This window comes from Nycticebus coucang, chromosome 6 (genome assembly GCF_027406575.1).
Source record: "Nycticebus coucang isolate mNycCou1 chromosome 6, mNycCou1.pri, whole genome shotgun sequence".
Classification (NCBI taxonomy): Eukaryota; Metazoa; Chordata; class Mammalia; order Primates; family Lorisidae; genus Nycticebus; species Nycticebus coucang.
This window is the reverse complement of record NC_069785.1, coordinates 30,112,786-30,133,943: the sequence shown is the minus strand read 5'-3', so window position 1 is coordinate 30,133,943 and position 21,158 is coordinate 30,112,786. Positions and strand designations below refer to the sequence as shown.

The window sequence follows — 21,158 nt, the reverse complement described above, 5'->3', positions numbered from 1 at the left end:
AATTACCATAATCCAACCACCCAGAGATATTTAGTTGTTCTTTTAACAGAATTTGGTTTGAGCTGTTTAGAAACAATAATCCCTCCCTTCCATTCTAGTGAGAACACCGACATCACTTGTTTAGCAGAGGTTTCCTGTGAGCCTCTTACGTGCTGGGCCTGCTCTGTAAGGCGTGGGTCTGCAGGCAGAGAGACTGAAGGACAGTTGCTGATCTCTGCCTGGCATGCTTTCTCACCTCACGTGGTGTTAGTTGTTTAGTAACTTGGATGTTTCCTGGGGAGCCAGCCCTTTCCCATTCATGCAAGAACTTTAAGTCCCCAGCATACCCAAAGAAGGAGTAACCCAGGCTTAAGTCCATCTATGGATTCAATATCTAGAGCCATAGAGATTCATTAATTTGGGCCAATAAATGTCAAGTTTTTGTTAAAAATATTGAGAATAAAGGAGGACTCTTGTCATGCTGAGCATTCGTAATTAAATAAAGAGTTGTTAGAATTCCCCTAAGAAGGAGGACAATGAGTGGGTTGCTAGATGGGTCTAGTAGACAGTGGCCATGCTCCACCGTCCTCCACCCCATAACATTCTCTTGTCAGAGTCTCTTCCACGAGATGCTCAGCTCTCTAAGGAAGGAGAGACATCTCCAACATGCTTAGTTCTAGCACAAGAAAAGGGCCCAAACACACACCTGCTGGATAATTCTCCTGACGGACTTAGCAGCATGGCCATGGAGGAACTGGTGGTTCTATCACATGAACTCAGTTTACTGGGGCTGCAGTACCTCTACCGGCCAATGCCACATCCTGTAACCCCCACCTCAAACACTGGGTTTCTCCCTGGTGGTCTGCTCTGTGTCACCAGCTGTGGTGCTGGTATGGTCACCACATGATTCTTACACAACCACCCTGAAGTTGTTATCTGGAAGATTCTAATATACCACATAATTGTCTCATGAACACCTAAAGAAAAAGGTGGATGCAGGGAGTGAGGACCTTTCCTAGAAAGCCTTCTGTGATGAAACACCACAAAACCAGAGGGGAACATGAGGTCGCTGAGCCCACCCCACCTCCTTCCTCTCCTGAGAACTAAAAAGAGCAAGGAGGGCACAGAACTGCAGCTCAGACCTGGGCAGCCTCCCTGATGCAGCCGCTCCTGCTCCCGCTCCTGCTGGCCTTCCTCCTGCCCCCCAGGGCAGAGGCAGGTGAGTGTCCATCCCGCCTCAGAGCCCCAGACACCTCCTGCCCCTTCTGCACATCCTGGATCCTTCTGTCTACCAGGGATATTCTGAACCCAGGTCCAGTCCCTTTACAGGAATCCCCCCAAGTGCAATGCTGGGTGAGCTCTCAGCAAGAATGCCGGGACAGAGACTGCTCAGAAAGAGCCAGTGGGTACTGTCCCCTCCCCAGGTCTTACCCTTGTCATCTGGAAGTGCATGACAGAGGGTGGGAAACTGGAAATGAGAAAATATTAAATTTTCCTAGAGAGGGCAGAGCCAGCCTGGTTTCTATTGCTGGGATAAGACAGGTGCTTCCCTCAGGGGTCAGCTGACCGAGAATGGGTGGGATCACTGTCCTCTGAACACCCTTTGTGCCTTTACTCAGTGCCTTTCTCCAGCTCTGCTTTCCTTCCCAGACCTTTTCCTTCCCCTCTTTTCAAGGATGAGCCACTGTGGCCCATCCCAACTCCTCTGCTTTCCAGAATCCCAGCAGCACTGCCCTCCAGCCCTCATACAGAGGCTGACAGGAGCCGTCCCTTCCTGCAGCCAGTGAACACACTGGGCACCCACTGCATGTCGGGCCGTAGGAATAGGACATAGCGACATCTAGATCCCTGCACTTATGTCCTGGCCACTGAAAAGCAGCACTATCTTGGGTCTCACAGCATACAAAATGGTCTTGGGAACTCATGTGAAACAAAGACCAAGTCAGGAGAGGAATTATCAGGAGCCTCTGGGATTTCACCATCCCTAAGGGGTGTGCTCACCTCCAACTATGTGTGGAAGAAAGACTTATGACTGAGGCCTGCTGTTCTTTCCTTTTCTAGAGGAGGAAGTTGAAGCCCCTTCCCCCACCCCCTCCAACTCCAGGCCACCAAAGGCTCCCGGATGCCTGGCCCCTCTGCTGCCATTCAGCAGATGTCAGGTGGGGGCTCAGTGGGTGCACACAGCAGACAGACTTTTCCTTCAGGGGAGATCATCGGGGGACATGAGGCTGAACCCCACTCCCATCCCTACATGGCCTTTCTTCAGTTCTGGTATCGAGGGTGGCTGAGGAAGCATTGTGGTGGTTTCCTGATAAGACAAGACTTCGTGCTGACAGCCGCTCACTGTCTGGGAAGGTGAGGAGGAGATTTCCAGGCCCTCCTGGAAACACTACATGGAGAGCACTGTCTTCTACCCAATGAACTCTCTGGGCTCCTGGGAGCACAAGTGCCAGGATGGCCTTTTAGAAAAAGAGGGCGGTAAGTCCTATGGAGAGAGGAGAAGGTTAGTGTCAGAGGCACCGCCTAAGTGAGGGAAGAACAGAGTGGTCACGCCTGCCATATGCAGAGCTGGGGACATGCTTTGGCATAAGAACAGAAACTAAAGCAATTTCATGTCTTTTCCTGGGGAGAGAACTGAGCCCTGAGACCCACTGGTGCAATTACCAGAATGTCACCTCCTGGGGCCCTCCTGTTCCCTCAATTTCCCCTCAGCTGCAGCCCTGCCCTGCCCTGGCTGTCACCTGCTCCTCACGACTCTTGGGCTGTACCCTGTGACTCCAAATGCCCTCAGCCCCTCTGTGCTCTCTGTGCAGCTTCATGAACGTTACCCTGGGAGCCCACAACATCTGGAGGGCAGAGGTGACCCAGCAGTTCATCAGTGTGAGAAGACCCATTCCCCACCCAGACTATAATCCTGAGCTCTACACTAATGACATCATGCTGCTGCAGGTGAGGCAAACTGCTGCTGCTCTCTCTCTACTTGGCCCTGTTGCCCCTCCCACGGTGACACTGTCCCTTCTTCCCTCCTGTCCATCCTGGCTGCTTGACCAGTTCCTGTGCCTCAGAGGGGAAGGAAGAAGGGTCAGCCCTGCAAGTGCCCCGGCCCAGGAGGCCACTGTCTGACCTGGACTTTCTTGCCTCTTCCCTACCAGCTGGAGAGAAAGGCCAAGTTGACTCCAGCTGTGCAGCCTCTCAGGCTGCCCAGGGTCACAGGCGGGGTGACGCCGGGGATGGTGTGTAATGTGGCAGGCTGGGGTGCGATTACACCAGTAGGCCACTACCCAGCCACACTGCAGGAGGTGATGCTGACAGTGCAGGAGGACGAGGAGTGTGAATTCTACTACCCTGAGGCTTACATGAAGGCCACCCAGATTTGTGTGGGGGACCCAAACCTACAACAGACATCCTTTTACGTAAGATTATGCAGCTGCTACTTTCCTCTGGGGGAAGGGAAGTTTGGTAAAATCAGGAATCTGGAGACCCCAGCAGTAGGGAACTCCTTCACCCACTAGGCTGTGATCTTTCTCTTGGAAAGAGAAGAGGGGAGCAGCCCAAGCTAACTGCGGTCTCTGCACACTCAGCACAGGATGTGTGGTGAATGGAAGGATGTATTTGCAACACTCCAGCCCCTCCCTCTATCCTGTTCACTGCTATTAACAAACTGTGGGATCAGGGTTTGGTGAGGAGGCAATAATTATAAGGAGGTGGCTCCTTGGAGCTGGCACCCAATGTGGTGAAAAGGATAATCCTCCTATGTGTCAACCCTACTCCCCTGCCTCTCTGTCCTTGAATGGGGACCTGGAGGCACCAAACACACTTTTATAAAGAGAAGACCCTAGGATCTGGTGTAGAGGACCAAGGCTGGCCCCTGGGCTAAGGGGAAGCAGTGACAATGTCCAAGGTCGGAGATTGGCCGCTGAGCACTCCCAAGGGTCTGCCCTGCCCCCCACCACACTGGCCATGCAAATTCACCATCTCCAAGAGACGGCCTGAGATGACAGGGAGGGCAAGACCAGGACAGCACCAGCTCAGACTTCCTCCTCTATTCACAGGGCGACTCCGGGGGCCCTCTGGTGTGTAACAATGTGGCCCAGGGCATTGTCTCCTATGGGATGGAGGATGGGAGGCCTCCACAAGCCTACACCAAGGTCGCAAGTTTCCTACCCTGGATAGAAGAAACCATGAGAAGCCTCCAACTGCAGGAAGCAGACTAAGCCCCTCTGTGAATGACCAAGTTCTCCAGATCTCAGTCCAGATTTACACTGGGCGAGGTGCCAGTAACTGAATAAATGTGCCCCAGCTGAGCAGGAAGGTCAGTTTCTTGTTTAATCATTGACCCTCACTCACAGGCACCAACTCTGTGCTAGGCAGGCCAGTGACACAGTTCTGCTGCTTTCTGCTTTCTCATCTTCCCTTTCCCCTCACCACCTCCCAACCCCTCAGGCAAAGCTGTGGCCCACCTTCTTACTCACACTGGTCTCTCCAGGCCCCGCCCTCTGCCAGGGCTGAAGCTGAGCACCATCAGGAGAGAACAGACCACTCTGGTCCTGAGCCCCCCGTCCCTCCCTGCCCTCTTCTGATCTCATGGCCCAGCTTAGTCTCCAGCCTCCCAGCTGTCCCATCCCTGCTGAGAACTCCCAGAGTTCACCAACCTTACTCCCCTCTGGATGACAGGTCTGAGCTGGCCCCTTCCTTTCATCTCTCCTCTTAAGATACTCACAGACCCATGTGTTTCCATCAGGCTCTCGTCACTAGGATGCCAGTCTGGCTCATGCCCTGACCAAGAGGGGCCTCAGAGTGACCAGGCCAGTGCTGACACCAGGAAAGACCCAGGAAGGACGGGGCTAGCAGGACCCCTCTCCTGAACCCTTGGCCCAATCTCTCCCCTGGACGATGCCAGCTCAACCCCTCACACCCAGCCCACTATCTTCACATGCTCAGGGCCCACTGGCCACCTGATCACTCAGCAGTATGAGTCTTTTCAGCTGTCCCTTTTGGTCACTATCAGCCTCTAGGCTAAGACTCCCTGCTGGCCACTTGGCCTACATCAGCCATTCAGAAGGACTCCTCTGTGCAGAAGGACTAGAAAGCACACATTTTCCCATCAATCAACACATAAATACTCACTGAGCACTTACTAAGTGCCAGGCATTGGGGATAGACAGTGAACACAGGAACAGACTCTGTCATCTGAGCCTAAGTGCAACTGACAGTGACAACGACTTTTATCTGAATTATTTTGGTCCCTCTCTACCCTCCTCATTACTCCACAAAACCTGGATATGTGGAATTGTATAGGAACAAAGTACAGGGTGTCCCAACATTTGCCCATAAAGTTGCCATACATAGGTAAAGTGGGAAACTGTAGCTAAATGCACCTTGATTTATAACATTTTCATTAGGAAACTTTGGAAATAGTTGACCAATGTGTACTGAATATTTTCTAAATATTTTGTAAAATTCTGTAATGACATTTTGTAAACAAAGGTACGTTTACCTACAATTTCCCATTTACCTTATGTATGGAAACTTTATGGACAATTTTTGGGACACCCTATATTTGTATCTCATTTTTATTTCTGACCACAGTTGGTATGAATATTATTATATGTGACTCTAGAACAACAGGATATGGGATTTGAAATGACGCTAATCGTTTAGGTTTTAGACACAAACTGTGTTTACTGGAGCATCCTTTCACCAAAGTCAAGAGGTAGGGATGAAGAAGTCAACTAGCCTTGTTTCCATTTGTTTGAAAAGTATTAGTTGTGAATGTGTGAATGTGATTATATAGCTTCAAATCATAGGAAAAACAATCATTTCATTGGACTGCTCAGAAGCATAATCCCAGACATTAATGCAAGCCCTTTCCTGTGCAAAATCAAACTAGAAGCACATGGTCTGAAAAAAATGGAGAAATGGCCCTTGTGGTTACTGCTATATCTATGGGTCCAGGACTACCTGGACTTGTCAACATTAGGAAGTTCTTGGCTTGAAGGCCACAGATAGACTATGTGACCTTTTTTGAAGGAGCATTTCCTTGAGTTGAGCTCACCTTGCCAGTACTTCCAGCAGCCACCCATTCAAGGTCTTGCCACTAACTCAAAGCACTGCCTGGGAGAAGAGCATAATAAGCTCCAGCACTGGGCTGATAATGCCTCCATCCCAGGTAGACACAACACCGCACTCTTGTGTCACTGGGGAAAATCTGTCCCTGGTTCAAGTAACTCTCAAAGGCCTTTCACATGGTATTGTATACAAAGCATGATGCAACACAATCTCTTAAGAATCTTGGGCAGGTTTTATGAGGGAAGAGCAGTGGATGTCACACAGTTTCTGATTCATTGCTGAAAAAACTCCCTGCACCTAAGGCATACTAGGGATCTGGCTCCTTCACTGGAAAAGACAGAAAAGGAAAGCACAGAAAGCAAAACAAGAGATTACCATTTTTAAATGTTGCCAGTCACACACATAATCCGTTTATGTATTATATTCACTTTGAGGAAGTGCTTCTGTGGCTTAAAGCAAATTTGAAAAATATTGTTGAAGGCTTTCATTCTCCTCTGAGAGATGGAGTGAAGACCAATTTCAGCAAATGGTAGTGACTAACTAAAGGAGTCACAGAAGTTAGGACAGAGCCTGGATAGAACCCAAGCCTTCTGACTGACCACAAGGCCAGCAATGTCTTATAACACACACCCACCAGGAGATGACTTCCTGGTATTTCCTGACAAAAGATGAGCTTGTGCTCAGACACCTCCCTGGAGAGAAAGCCTCCGGGCCCCTCCAGCAGCTTTATAGTGAGAAGCATTCAAAGCATCTTCATTTGGTAAGCTGAATTTGGGTGGACTCAGATGCAGGTAAACAGCACCTTAAACATACTAATTTCTTCGAATTTCCTTAGTCTGTGGAAGTAGTCCCCCAACTTAAGCCACTGGAAGAAATTCCTTCTCCTAAAATCTCTGTAATGACCTTTCTGAATCTAGGAGAGCAAATGCCTCGATTTACCAAAATACACTTTTAGCATCCCCTCTCTCCTCTGGTGCACCTGAAGAGTCAGATCCCAGGACAGCCAGAGAGAGAACTGCCAGGTGGGCTCTTATAGCAGAAGGACACAAGGAAAACAAGATCTTGCTAAATTGTCTTGGGGAGTATGTATTGGCACGACTCTGCCCTCCCGGCCCACCACCCTACATCCGCCACCTCCACTCTGTGGATTAACAAACTCACAGTTTCTATTTCCTACCTCAGTAACCCACACCATGTTGCTTCTGAACAGCAAACACATTTCACCACAAAAGAAGTCTAACAATGGTACCATATCACCCAGAAGTAGCTGGCCTACAAGAGTTGTGAAGTAGCTTACTGAAGACTGAACAATAATGACAGTTGAGAGGAAACCTGCAAGATTGGGATGCTGTCCTACAGGATGTAGCCTGTGCTTTAAACCAGCAATGAATATATGTACTCTATCCCCATAGCTAGAAAACATGGTTTCAGAAACAGAGAGGTGGGAGTAGATGACCCTCTGGCTGTTATATCCAATGACCCACACAGGGTTTTGCTTTTGTCTCCAAAATCTTGAGCTTTGCTGGTGTAGAGATCTTAGTTCTTAGCAAGGGAATCAGCAGTCTGGTAAGTGGATTACTACAGTATGTAGGTCATTGATTCTTACTTCCCAGGGAAGATGGGATTCCCTGAATTATCTCTTAGTATTTCCATGGCTATTTGCAAAGGTCAGTGGAAGATTGCTATAGCACAATAAAAACAGGACCACTTACATGCCTCAAAAATAAAGTTTTGAGTCATTGTACCACATAAAAAAATCACACCCAACAGCATACTTGAGATAAGAGACCTCTATAGGGCTGCTCAGAAATCATAGAATTCCCATTCTTCCCAGCCTCCTTGCACAAGGACCTTTCCTACCTCTGCTCAGACACCTCCTTAGAGAGATCCTGGGGTCATCAGGCTACCTGCTAGGGCAGCTGAGCTCAGGTCTGCCTACTTGTGACTTTCACTACTTACGAGAAGAAGCAGTGGAAAGTTTTCATTTTGATATGAATGTGTGCTGCTGGCTCCCTCTCATTGACGTATTATTTAATGGTTCTTTAAAAGTAGGAATATAATTTTTAAACAATGTATGTAAAGTAACTGGCATGTTCTCTAAATCATAGTAAGGAAAAAATAAATATTAATTCTCTTTGCCTCTCCTTTTGCTATTTTTCCCATACCATGGTTTATACTTTTACAAAATATAATTCTGCTATCAAATGGCAATTCTAAAGTATCTGCAATTTTTTATTGTATATATTATGATTTTTTTTTTTTTGAGACAGATTCTCACTACGCTACCCTCGGTAGAGTGCCGTGGCGTCATAGCTCACAGCAACCTCCAACTCTTGGGCTTAAGCAATTCTCTTGCCTCAGCCTCCCAAGCAGCTGGGACTACAGGTGCCTGCCACAATGCCTGGCTATTTTTTTGTTGTTGTTGTAGTTGCCATTGTTGTTTAGCAGGCCTGGGCCCTGTTCGAACCCACCAGCCCTGGTGTATGTGGCTGGTGCTCTAATCACTGAGCTATGGGCGCCAAGCTATTGTATATATTATGGGGGTACAAAACCACATTATCATATATGTATGCAATGTGTAATGGAAGTCAATCATATTAACATACCTGTCACCTCTAATACTTACAATTTTATGTTCTGAGAACATTTGAAATTTAATCTCTTAGCAATTTTTAAATAAACAATACATTATTATTAACTACAGTTACCATGCTGTGCAATAGATCTTTAAAAAACTTCTTCCTCCTGCCTAATTGAAACTTTGTACCCTTGACTAATAACTCTCCATTTCCCCACCTACCAGTCTCTGGTAACCACCCTTCTACTCTCCACTTCTAGGAATCTGATTGCTTATTATTCCACGTAATAAGTGAGAGCATGTGGCATTTGGCTCTCTGTGCCTGACTTACCTTACTTAGCAGAATGTCCTTCAGATTCATCCATGTTATTCAAATAGCAAAGTTTCCTTCTTTTCAAGGCTGAATGGCATTGTGCATTGTGTTATATACCACATTTTCTTTATCCATTCATTCACTGATGGACACTTCGGTTGATTCCATATATTGGCTGTTGTAAACAGTGCTGCAATGAACATGGGAGTGCAGACATCTCTTCAACATACTGATTTTAACTTCTTTGGATGTATCTCGGAAGTGAGAATTCAGAATCATATAGTAAGTCTTTTTTATTTTTTTGAGGAAGCTCCATATTGTCTTCCATAATGGCTATACTAATTTACATTTCCATCAGCCGTGTACAAAGGTTTCCTTTACCACATATCCTTGGAAACACTAGTGATCTTTTATCTTTTTGATGATAGCCGTTATGATGGAGTGAAGTGATATCTCATTGTAGCGTTAATTTGCATTTCTCTGATAATCAATGATGCCAAACATTTTTTCATACACCTGATAGCCATTTGTATGTTTTCTGTAGAGAAATGTGTGTTCAGATCCTTTCCCCATTTTACAATTGAATTATTCTTTTTCTTGCTATTGAGTTGTTTGGGTCCTTATATATTTTGTATATCAACCCTTTAGCAGGGAGATATCTCACAAATGTCCTCTCCTCTGGGGAGGCAAACAGGGCAGGACCAGAAGGAGGCTAGCTCAGTCCATTCTTTTTCTGCCACGGCATGACTCGGGGACCACTTTGTATATAAGATCCTGGCCCATGGAAAAAAGAATAGAAAACTTCCACATGGCTATAAGAACTCAAGCATTCTGTGCCAGACAGAAAAATAACAAAAGAGAAAAACAAACTATAGGGAGCAGACCGAGATACCTCCAAGACTGATCCTCCTTCCTTCACCTCCAGGGCAAAGGCCAGAGGTGTGCTGGGCAGAGGGAGCAAAGGGATGGCCACTAGGGATGTAATAACTATCTCTTTCCAGGATAGAAGTGATCAATTGCTCCTTTATTCAAACCAATACTCACTAGGTGCCAAGTGTGTGTCCAGCTTCCATCTACTTCTCCTCCAGTGTACCATAGCTTCTACCTCCAGCATCAAGCTGTCTTGATACCCGGCTCCTTCCAAATATACGTCCCTGTGCCAGATCCCTCTGCCAGGCTGAATGTAAGCTCCATCAGCAAAAGAGAGACACCTATCCAGGAAAATGATCCTCTCACACGAACCTCTTTCCTCATCCATACTACCCTCCTACCTTATTTCATAACTATACCCTTACACTCCTTTCCAAGAGCTAATATAAAACAAACCAGAATTTGCAGGGGTATCACCTAAGAAGCCCCAGGGTAGAAGCCCCTGCCCCCGGTGTACCAGAAATAGAAGAATTTTGGAAGGATGTGACCCACCCCTTGTGGGCCTCCCTGTACAAATCAGAGTGTTTGGCAGCTTGGAAACCTAGAATGTTTCAGGAAGCCCCTTCATTACCCTCAGACACAGCTTAAGTGCCTGTTGAAGCCCTGTCTTCTGTCCAGATCTCAGAAATCCCATCTTCTTGCAGCACCTAAAGACCTTGAGGGCATTCTTCCATGCTGGTCTGACCCAGCCTCTCCCTGCCTCCCACTGTCCAGCATCATTCCATTTTATGGTTGCGTAGTACTCCATGGTATATATATATATATATATATATATATATATATATATATATATATATATATATATATATATATATATATATATGCCACATTTTCTTTATCCACACATGAATCAAAGGGCACCTAGGCTAATTCCACATCTTTACAATTGTGAATTGTGTTTCAATAAACACTCAAGTGTGTCTGTTTCATAAAATAACTTTATTTCCATTGGGCAGATACCCAGCAGTGGGATTGCTAGATTGAATGATAAGTCTACATTTATTTCTTTGAGGAATCGCCATACTGTTTTCCATAGTGGATATACTAATCTGCAGTCCCAACAACAGTGTATAAACATTCTCTCAGAGTCCATGCCAGCATCTACTGTTCTTTAGCTTTATGATAAGGGCCATTCTCAAGGAGTAAGGTGGTATCTCATTGTAGTTGTAATTTGCATTTCCCTGATGATTCATGATATTTTCAAATTTTTCACATGGTTGGTATTTTTCTTTTCCTGCTTTGTTTGATATTATTTCTTTGTCAGATGTATACTGTGTGAATATTTTCTCCCATTCTGTACATGGCTTATTCACTTTGTTGCTTATTTCCTTTGCTGTGCAGAAGTTTTAAAATTTAATTACTTCTTATTAACTATTGTTGTTAATGAATGACAGATAAAGAATTCCAAATATGGATTATGAGGAAGTTCCATGAGATCCAAGGGAAAATAGAAAACTAAGTCAAAGGAATTTAAAAAAAAACCACTTCAGCCTGGCTTATTGTACCCTCAATGAATCCCCAACAATAAAAAAATAAATAAATAAAATAAATAAATAAATAAAAGTCTAGCTGACAGGAAAAAAAAAAAAAACCACTTCAGGAAATAAATAAAAAATTAACTAAAGACATAGATACATATTAAAAACAACTAGAATATCTGGAAATGAAAAATTCATTCAAGGAAATACAAAACACAGTGGAAAATCATAGAAACAGACTAAACCAGACAGAAGAAATTAATTTTGAGCTTGAAGACAACACCTTCAAATTAAACAAATCAGTCAACAATAAATTAAAGAGAATAAAGAGGAATAAACAAAGCCTACAAGAAATATGGAGTCATGGCTCAGCACACATAGTACAGTTGTTACCGTGCCAGCCACATACACTGAGACTGGCAGGTTCAAAATCAGCCCAGCCCAGCTAAGCAATAATGACAACTGAAACAGAAAAATAGCTGGGCATTGTGGAGGACACCTGTAGACCCAACTACTTGGGAGCTGAGGCAAGAGAATCACTTGAACCCAAGAGTTTGAGATAGCTGTGAGCTATGAAGCCATAGCACTCTACTGAGGCTGACATAGTAAGACTCCATCTGAAAAGAAAAGAGAAAGAAAGAAGGAAGGAAGGAAGGAAGGAAGGAAGGAAGGAAGGAAGGAAGGAAGGAAGGAAGGAAGGAAGGAAGGAAGGAAGGAGAGAGAAAGAAAGAAGGAGTCATGTAAAGATGTCAAATATAAGAATTACATGCACCTCTGAGGTTGAAGGAAAAAAAACACAAGGGTTGGAAAACCTATTTGAAGGAATAACTAAGGAAAATTTCTTTCTTGCTAGAAATAAGATATCCTAGTACAAGATGTTCAATAAACTCCTGGGAGATTTATCAAAAAGAGGCAATCACCATGATACATAGTCATCAGAATAGCCAAAGTTAACACAAGGAGTTAATACCTTCAAGTTGTAAGGTGAAAAAAACAAGAAACTTACAAAGGAAAACCCATCAGGCTAACTGTAGACTTTTTAACTGAGACCTTACAAGCCAGAAGGGATTGGGCCCATCTTCGGTCTTCTTAAACAAAATAATAGCCAGAACATTCTATCCACAAAGTACTAAATATAACATAATAATAACATAATACAGCTCTAATTTTTCTGGGAATAGACTTCAAATAGAAACCCTGTTGGGGGTGGTTATTTGGTGGAACCTCATCTAATGTACATAATGCAATGGTACAATAGTAAAGAAAGAGAAAGATTAATGTACGTAGCTATGATTTAATTTTAAAAAGGAAAAAAAAAGAAAGAGAAAGATGATCATTATATAATGGTAAAGGGCAAACTTCATCAAGAAGACGTAACAATCCTAAATGTTTATGTATCTAACACATGTGCACCCAGATTCATAAAGCAAACCCTACTAGATCTAAACAAACTGACAAACAGTCCCTATTAAAATGCTGGGGACTTCAACACTCCACTGCCAGAACTTGATAGATCCTTTAAGCAGAAATTAAAGAAACACTGGGTTTAAATGGTCCTCTAGAGAAAATTGACCTAATGGGCCTTTACAGAACATTGTATCCACAAACTACTAAATATAAGTTAATAATAACATAATATAACTCTAATTTGTCTGGGAATAGACTTCAAACAGAAACGCTGTTGGGGGAGTATTTGGTGGGACCTCATTTAATGTGCATAATGCAATGGTACATTTTAAAACTATTAAGAGAAGAGTATAAATGTCTTACCACAACAAATAACTAAGTGAGGTGATGGTTACGTTAACAAGTTTGATATAAGCTTTCCACATTGTATATCAAATCAGCACATTGTACCCCATAAATGCATTAATATACACAGTTATGATTTAATTTAAAAGAAAAGAAAAGAAAAGAAAAGAAACCCTGTTGGCCAGAATGGAATGGAATGATATTTTCTAAGTGCACAAAGAAAAAACACCACAACCTAAGAATATTGTATCCAGCAAATTTGTCATTCAAACTTAAAGGAGAGATAAAATTTCAAAGACTAGGAAATAGTGAAAGAATTCATTACCACGATACCCATATTGCATAAATTGCTATGGGGAGTTCTTTAATATGAAAAACTAGAGAAACACTAAAGTGCAAAAGAAAACTTTTCAAAGTATAAAATCATGTGGTAAAATTAAGTACATGGCAAAAGCCAGAATACACTATTATTGTATTCGTGATGTGAAATCTACTCATAACTCTAGTACAAAGTCAATCAGACAAATCTATCAACTCTAATACAAAGTCGATCAGACAAATGTATCAAAAACAATAATAGTGGCCAAGCATGGTGGCTCATACCTGTAATCCTCGCACTCTAGGAGGCTGGGGTAAGTGGTTTGCATCAGCTCACAGGTTGAAGACCACCCTAAGCAAAAGCAAGACCCTGTTTCTACGAAAATAGAAAAAACTGAGGCAAGAGGATTGCCTGAGCCCAAGAATTGGAGGTTGTTGTGAGCTATGACACCATAGCACTCTACCCAGGGCAACAGCTTGAGACATTGTCTCAAAAAATAAAAAACAATAGGGCAGCACCTGTGGCTCAAAGGGGTAGGGTGCTGGTCCCATATGCCAGAGGTGATGGGTTCAAACCCAGTCCCGGCCAAAAACCACAAAAAAAAAAAAAGAAAGAAAGAAAGAAAAAATAAAAAATAGTAATAGCTATAGCAATATGTTAAGAAATAGGTAATTTAAATACATGAAAATCGAAACCACTAAGACATGGGGGTGAAGTTAAAGTACAGAATTTTTTGTGTTTTTGCCTATGTTTCTAGTCTTTTGTGTTCTAAGATAAGTTGTCATCTCTTTAAAATATCATGATATATCCATAAAATGTTTCTTTGTAAGCGTCAGGGTAACCACAGCACAAAAGTGTATGATAGATTCACTAAAAGTGAAAAGAACAAATTAAAACATACTACTAGAAATATTTCCCTAACTACAAGGGAAGATAGTAAGAAGGGAAGAAAGGAAGAGAGGACAAAACAACCAGAAAGCAAGCAACAAAATGCCAACAGCAAATTCTTACTGATCAATAATAATACTAAATGCAAACAGTCTCAATTCTCCAATTAAGCAATATAGAAAGGAGGAATGCATTTTTTAAAATGACCCAACTGTATACTGCCTTTAAGAAACTCCCTCTACCTCCTAAGTTATGTAGATTGAAGCTGAATGGGTGGAAAAAGATATACCACGCAGGTGGAAACCAAAAAGGAGCAGAAGTGGCTATACTCATATTGGATAAAGCAGACTACAAATAGACTATAAAAACAGACAAGGAAGGTCACTATTCAATGACAAAGGATCAATTCCACAAGAGGATATAACAATCATAAGTATCTACACACCCAACCTTGGAGTTCCCATGTATATAATGCAAATATTAATAGACCTAAAGAAAGAAAGATAGGCTGCAGTACAATAATAGTAGGGAACATTAATACCCGACTCACCCCATCTGTGATGGACAGATCATCCAGACAGAATATCAACAAAAAAATGTCAAAGTTAAACCATACACTAGATCTAAGAGGACTAACTGATATTTATAGAACATTTCACCCAACTGATGCAGAATACATTCTCTTTATTAGCATGCGGAACATTTTCCAAAATAGATCAGATCTTATAACCCTTATTTAAATAACTCTACCAAGTTGACCTTCCAAAAATTCAATTCCTGTTTGCTTGAAGCCAGTTCTTTAAGGGAAATGGATTATGTTTACTTTAAGAATGTGTAAAATTTATAAATGAAAGAAAGAGATTTGTTTCAAGAAAGGATACCTAATCTTTAGTACCTGATTCTATTTATGATACATTAGCTTAACAAATCTTATTAGCTTTAAATAGGAGAAATACCTGCTCTTGTGTGTATCTTATACTGTGAATGTGTGATAAAACATTGAGGCCTACTTGCAGAAGATTTCTTGTAAATTAAGGAGGATTTTTTTTTAAAAAGGAAACATTGAAGTCTCCACACCTACAATGACTTACAGTAGAGGGTATATCCTTTGTGGACAAGGGAAACCACACAATAAAGAGTATACTAAAAAACAGGTCACACTGAACAGATTCACACAACAGTGTCATTTCATTTTCAGAAAATCATTGACAATTAATCCCAGGACATGACTTCCATAACTTACTGCCATAGTAATAGTTAGATGTTTTAGAACTAATCGTGTTAATGCAGGCATTCCTTGAAAACTGATGATTGTTTCAAAAGTGAAGGTAGGAAGATTGAGAATGGACTCTCTAGAATAATGTTTTTCAAACTTTTTTTATCTCATGGCACTCTTGAATCTATAGTTAAACTTCCATGGCACACTTAAACTCTATTGACAGAAAGAAAAGATTTTAAAAAAAGAACATACTCACGGTGCTCTGAACGTCTTTCAAAAATACTTTAATTAATGATCTTTTAAAATGTTCATGGCACAACTAAAGTCCTCCCACAACACACCACTGTGCCGTGCCAAACAGGTTCAATTCACTGCTCTAGAACACGCTGACCCTGTCCATGTGACTTGGGTTTCTGTGCCATCTTCTTTGCTCACTTTCTAATTCCTGAAGACTGTGAAGAGCAAAGTTCTACTAATCACCACCAAGCCCAGGACACTCAAAAGGCAGGATCCTTTACGATATCCTTTTGCCCACATAAAGCACCAGACTCCAAAACCTGTTCTGTCAAAGCAGCAAGTGGAAACAAGTAAGACCTTCTCTCCTGTTCATGTGAAAGAACTTTGTAAATGTGGGCTATGCCCCTCAATCTACAGACTAAGAACTTCTCTGTGAGCACAGATTGCACTGGGTTCTTGCTTTGGTTCTGGAATTGATGGTTCACTGTATGGCATCAGCTGTGGGTACCGCTGTGGTCACTGCATGATTGTCACACAATCCCCTAAAGGTGTTATCAGTAGAGGTGGGGGTGGCCTGTCCTGAAAAATCCTTCTGTGATGAAACATCATAAAACCAGGGGGGGACATGAAGTCACTAAGCCCACCTCACCTCCATCCTCTCCTGAGGGCTAAAAAACAGCAAGGAGGGCACCCCTGCAGCTCCAGCCGAGGCAGCCTCCCTGATGCAGCCGTGCCTGCTCCCGCTCCTGCTCCTGCTGGCCTTCTTCCTGTCCTCTGGGGCAGAGGCAGGTGAGTGACCGTCCCAGCCTCAGAGCACAGGCCCATTCCACAGACCTCCTGCCCCTTCCAGCACATCCTGGATCCTTCTGTCTACCAGGGACATTCTGAACCCAGGTCCAGTCCTTCCGCAAAACCCCCCCAAATGCAATGCTGGATAAGCTGTCAGCAGGAATGCCAGAATAGAAGCTCTTCTCAGGAAGAGCCAGCTGGTACTGTCCCTGAAGCAAGCCTAACTAAAACTAAAGCAAGCTTCACCCTTGTCACCTGGAAGTGCATGAGAGAATGTGGGAAACTGGAAATGAGAAAATATTAAATTCTCCTAGAGAGGGCAGGCCTCGCTTCTCTGTCTGGGATAAGATGGCTGCTTTCCTCATGGTTGGGGAGAAGCCCAGAGGTCAGCTGACCCAGAATTGGTGGAATCACCGTCCTCTGAACACCCTTTGTGCCTTCACTTCATCTCAAAGCACTCAGTGCCTTTCTCCAGCTCTGCTTTCCTTCCCAGACCTTTGGCACCACCCCTCTTTTCAAGGATGAGCCACTGTGGCCCATCCCAACTCCTCTGCTTTCCAGAATCCCAGCAGCACTGCCCTCCAACCTTCATAGAGAGGCTGACTGAAGCCGTCCCTTCATGCAGCCAGTGAACATTCACTGGGCACCCACTGCATGTCAGGCCCTAGGAATAGGACATGGCGACCTCGAGATCCCTGTGCTTACATCCTGGCTTCTGAAAAGTAGCACTATCTTGGGTTTCACAGGACTCGAAAGGGTCTTGGGAATTTGTGTGAAACAAAGTCAGGAGACGAATTATCAGGAGCCTCTGGGATTTCACCATCCCTAAGGAGTGTGCTCACCTCCAGCTATGTGTGGAAGAAAGTCTTATGACCGAGGCCTGCTGTTCTTCCTTTTCCAGAGGAGGAAGTTGAAGCCCCTTCCTCCAGCCCCCCTCCAACTCCAGGCCACCAAAGGCTCCCGGATGCCTGGCCCTTCTGCTGCCATTCAGCAGATGCCAGGTGGGGGGCTCAGTGGGTGCACACAGCAGACGGACTTTTCCTTCAGGGGAGATCATCGGGGGACATGAGGCCGAACCCCACTCCCGCCCCTACATGGCCTTTCTTCAGATACAGGATCAGGAGACTTGGAAGAGGTGCGGCAGTTTTCTGATACGAGAAAACTTCGCGCTGACAGCCGCTCACTGTAGGGGAAGGTGAGGAGATTTCCAGGCCCTCCTAGAAATAGTACATGGAGACCACTGTTTTCCTCCCAAGAAGCTCCCTGGGCTCCTGGGAACACAAGTGGCAGGAGGGCTTCTTACAGAACGAGGGCTGCAAGTCCCATGGGGAGAGGGGAAGGTTTGGGTCAGAGGCACCGCCGAAGTGAGGCAAGAACAGAGTGGTCACGCCTGCCATATTCAGAGCTGCAGGCATGCTTTGGCATAAAAACAGAAACTAAACCAATTTCATGTGTTTTCATGGGGAGAGGACTGAGCCCTGAGACCCACTGGTATGATTACCAGAATTCTACTTCCTGGGGCCCTCCCATCCCCTGAATTTCCCCTCAGCTGCAGCCCTGCCCTGCCCTAGCTGTCACCTGCTTCGCACAACTCTTGGGCTGTACCCTGTGATTCACATTCCTACAGCCCTCTGTGCTCTCTTTGCAGCTCCATAAATATCACCCTGGGAGCCCACAACATCCAGAGGTGGGAGGAGACCCAGCAGGTCATCCCTGTGAGAAGATCCATTCCTCACCCAGACTATAATCCTAACACATTCACCAATAACATCATGCTGCTGCAGGTGAGGCAAATTCCCGCTGCTCTCTCCCTACTTGGTCCTGTTGCCCCTCCCACTATGACACTGTCCCTTCTTCTCCCCTGTCCATCCCGGCCCATGGGCCCATTCCTGCGCCTCAAATGAGACGGAAAGGGTCAGCCCCATTATAGTGCCTGAGCCCAGGAGGCCACTGTCTGACCTGGACTTTCTCGCTTCTTCCCCACCAGCTGGAGAGAAAGGCCAAGCGGAATGCAGCTGTGCAGCCCATCAGGCTGCCCAAGGTCACAGGCGGAGTGATGCCAGGGATGGTGTGCAGTGTGGCAGGCTGGGGTCAGACGTCTCCAAATGGCCAATTCCCACACACACTGCAGGAGGTGAGGCTGACCATACAGAAGGACCAGGAGTGTGAATTCCGCTACCCCAAGGACTACATCAGGGCCACCCAGATTTGTGTGGGGGACCCAAACCTACAACAGTCATTCTTTGAGGTGAGATTATGTATTTGCTACTTGCCTCTGGCAAGAGGGAAGATCATAGATCTAGAGATCCAAGCAGTAGGGAACTCCTTCACCTACTAGACCTACTTCTTTCTCCAAGAGAAAGAAGAGGGGAGCAGCCCAGGGTATCTAGGGCCTCTGTGCACTCAGCACAGGATCTCTGGTGAACGGAAAGATGCATTTACAACACTCCAGCTCTTCCCCCTGCCCAGGTCACCAGCATTAAATAATTGTGCTTCTGAGGGTCAGGGTGGGAGCAGTAATCATAAGTAGGTGGCCCCTTGGAACTGGCACCTAATGAAAGGGCTCATCCTTCTAGGTGTCAGCCCCATTTGCCTGCCTCTAGAGGCACTGGCACAAGGCACCTTTATAAGGAAAGGACCAAGGCTGGTCCCTGGGCTAAGAAGAAGCAGTGAAAATGTCCAGGGTCAAAGATGGGCAGCTCAAGGCCCCAGGAGCCTGCCCTGTCCGCAGTCCAGCCCCAGGCGAGTCGTGCCTCTTTCTTCTCTGAGAGAGGGCCTGAGATGACAGGGAGGGCACGACCAGGACAGCACCAGCTCAGTCCTCCCCCTCCATTCATAGGGAGACTCTGGGGGCCCTCTTGTGTGCAATGACATTGCCCAGGGCATTGTCTCCTACGAAAAGAAGTATGGGAAGCCTCCACAAGCCTACACCAAGGTCGTGAGTTTCCTGTTCTGGATACAGAGAACCATGAGAAGCCTCCAAATGCAGGAAGCAGACTAAGCCCCTCTGTGAATGACCAAGTTCTCCAGATCTCAGTCCAGATTTACACTGGAGGAGGTGCCAGTAACTGAATAAATGTGCCCCAGCTGAGCAGGAAGGTCAGTTTCTTGTTTATTCATTGACCCTCACTCACAGGCACCAACTCCGTGCTAGGCAGGACAGTGATACAGTTCTGCTGTTTTCTGCTTTCTCATCTTCCCTTTCCCCTCACCACCTCCCAACCCCTCAGGCAAAGCTCTGGCCCACCTTCTTACTCACACTGGTCTCTCCAGGCCCTGCCCTCTGCCAGGGCTGAAGCTGAGTACCATCAGGAGAGAACAGACCACTCTGGTCCTGAGCTCCCTGCCCTCTTCTGATCTCATGGCCCAGCTTAGTCTCCAGCCTCCCAGCTATCCTATCCCTGCTGAGAACTCCCAGAGTTTACCAACTCTTGTCCTCTCCAGATGACAGGTCTGAGCTGGCCCCTTCCTTTCATCTCTCCTCTTAAGATACTCACAGACCCATGTGTTTCCATCAGGCTCTCGTCACTAGGATGCCAGTCTGGCTCATGCCCTGACCAAGAGGGGCCTCAGAGTGACCAGGCCAGTGCTGACACCAGGAAAGACCCAGGGAGGACGGGGCTAGCAGGGCCCCTCTCCTGAACCCTTGGCCCCATCTCTCCCCAGGACGATGCCAGCTCAACCCCTCACACTCAGCCCACTATCTTCACATGCTCAGGGCCCACTGGCCACCTGATCATTCAGCAGTATGAGCCCTTTCAGCTGTCCCTTTTGGTCCTGCCAGCCTCTAGGCTAAGACTCCCTGCTGGCCACTTGGCCTACATAAGCCTTTTCATTCAAAAGGATTCCTCTCTGCAGAAGCACTGGAAAGCACACATTTTCCCATGAATCAACACATAAATACTCACTGAGCACTTACTAAGTGCCAGGCACTGGGGATAGACAGTGAACACAGGAACAGACTCTGTCATCTGAGCCCAAGTGCAACTGACAGTGTTGATGACTTGTATCCAAATTGTATAACTCCCACTCCACCCTCCAAATTAGTCCACAGGACTTCAAGCCATGTGGGAAATCTACAGGAATAAAAGACAGGGTGTCCCAAAAGTTGCCCAAAAAGTCGCCATACATAGGGAAAATGGGAAACTGTAGTTGAATATACTTTTATTCACAAAATTTTCATTAGGAAATTTTGGAAATAGGTGGCCAATGTGTAAATATTTTGTAAAATTCTGCAATGAGATTTTGTAAACAAAAGTGTGTTTAGCTACAATTTCCCATTTACCTTATGTATGGAGACTTTATGGGCAAATTTGAGACATCCTATAATATGTATATTATTTCTGTTTCTGATCGCTGTTTGTATGAATATGATAACAAGTTAATTCCAGAACAGCAGGTTGTGGGGTGTGAAATGACTTTAATCATTTACTTTTTAGACACAAACTGTGTCCACAGGAGCATCCTTTCACCTAAGTCAACAGGTAAGGAAGAAGTCAATGAGGGCAGGCTTGTTTTCATTTGTTTGAAAATCAACAGCTGTGAATGTCCTTGAAGAGTTTCAAATCATAGGAAATGCTCTCATCCCATTGGAATGCTCAGAAAAG

At 45.0% G+C, this 21,158-nt stretch overlaps 2 protein-coding genes across 3 annotated transcripts; both read left to right on the top strand.

Annotated features, from left to right (window-relative positions):
* Nucleotides 1-1,119: 1,119 nt before the first annotated feature.
* On the top strand, nt 1,120-4,285 carry LOC128588400 (granzyme B-like). Of its 2 annotated transcripts, XM_053595173.1 has the most exons (5): nt 1,120-1,198; nt 2,184-2,334; nt 2,793-2,928; nt 3,132-3,392; nt 4,032-4,285. In XM_053595173.1, exons 1-5 carry the CDS (start codon nt 1,138-1,140, stop codon nt 4,191-4,193), a joined length of 771 nt encoding a protein of 256 aa, XP_053451148.1. In that variant the 5' UTR covers nt 1,120-1,137; the 3' UTR covers nt 4,194-4,285. The 2 variants fall into 2 exon arrangements, with proteins under 2 accessions (XP_053451148.1, XP_053451147.1); XM_053595172.1 differs by lacking the exon at nt 1,120-1,198 and having other exon boundaries at nt 1,924-2,334.
* Nucleotides 4,286-16,484: 12,199 nt separating this feature from the next.
* Nucleotides 16,485-19,552, top strand: LOC128588613 (granzyme B-like). Its single transcript, XM_053595512.1, has 4 exons — nt 16,485-16,551; nt 17,599-17,746; nt 18,200-18,335; nt 19,391-19,552. Exons 1-4 carry the CDS (start codon nt 16,485-16,487, stop codon nt 19,550-19,552), a joined length of 513 nt encoding a protein of 170 aa, XP_053451487.1.
* Nucleotides 19,553-21,158: the final 1,606 nt, after the last annotated feature.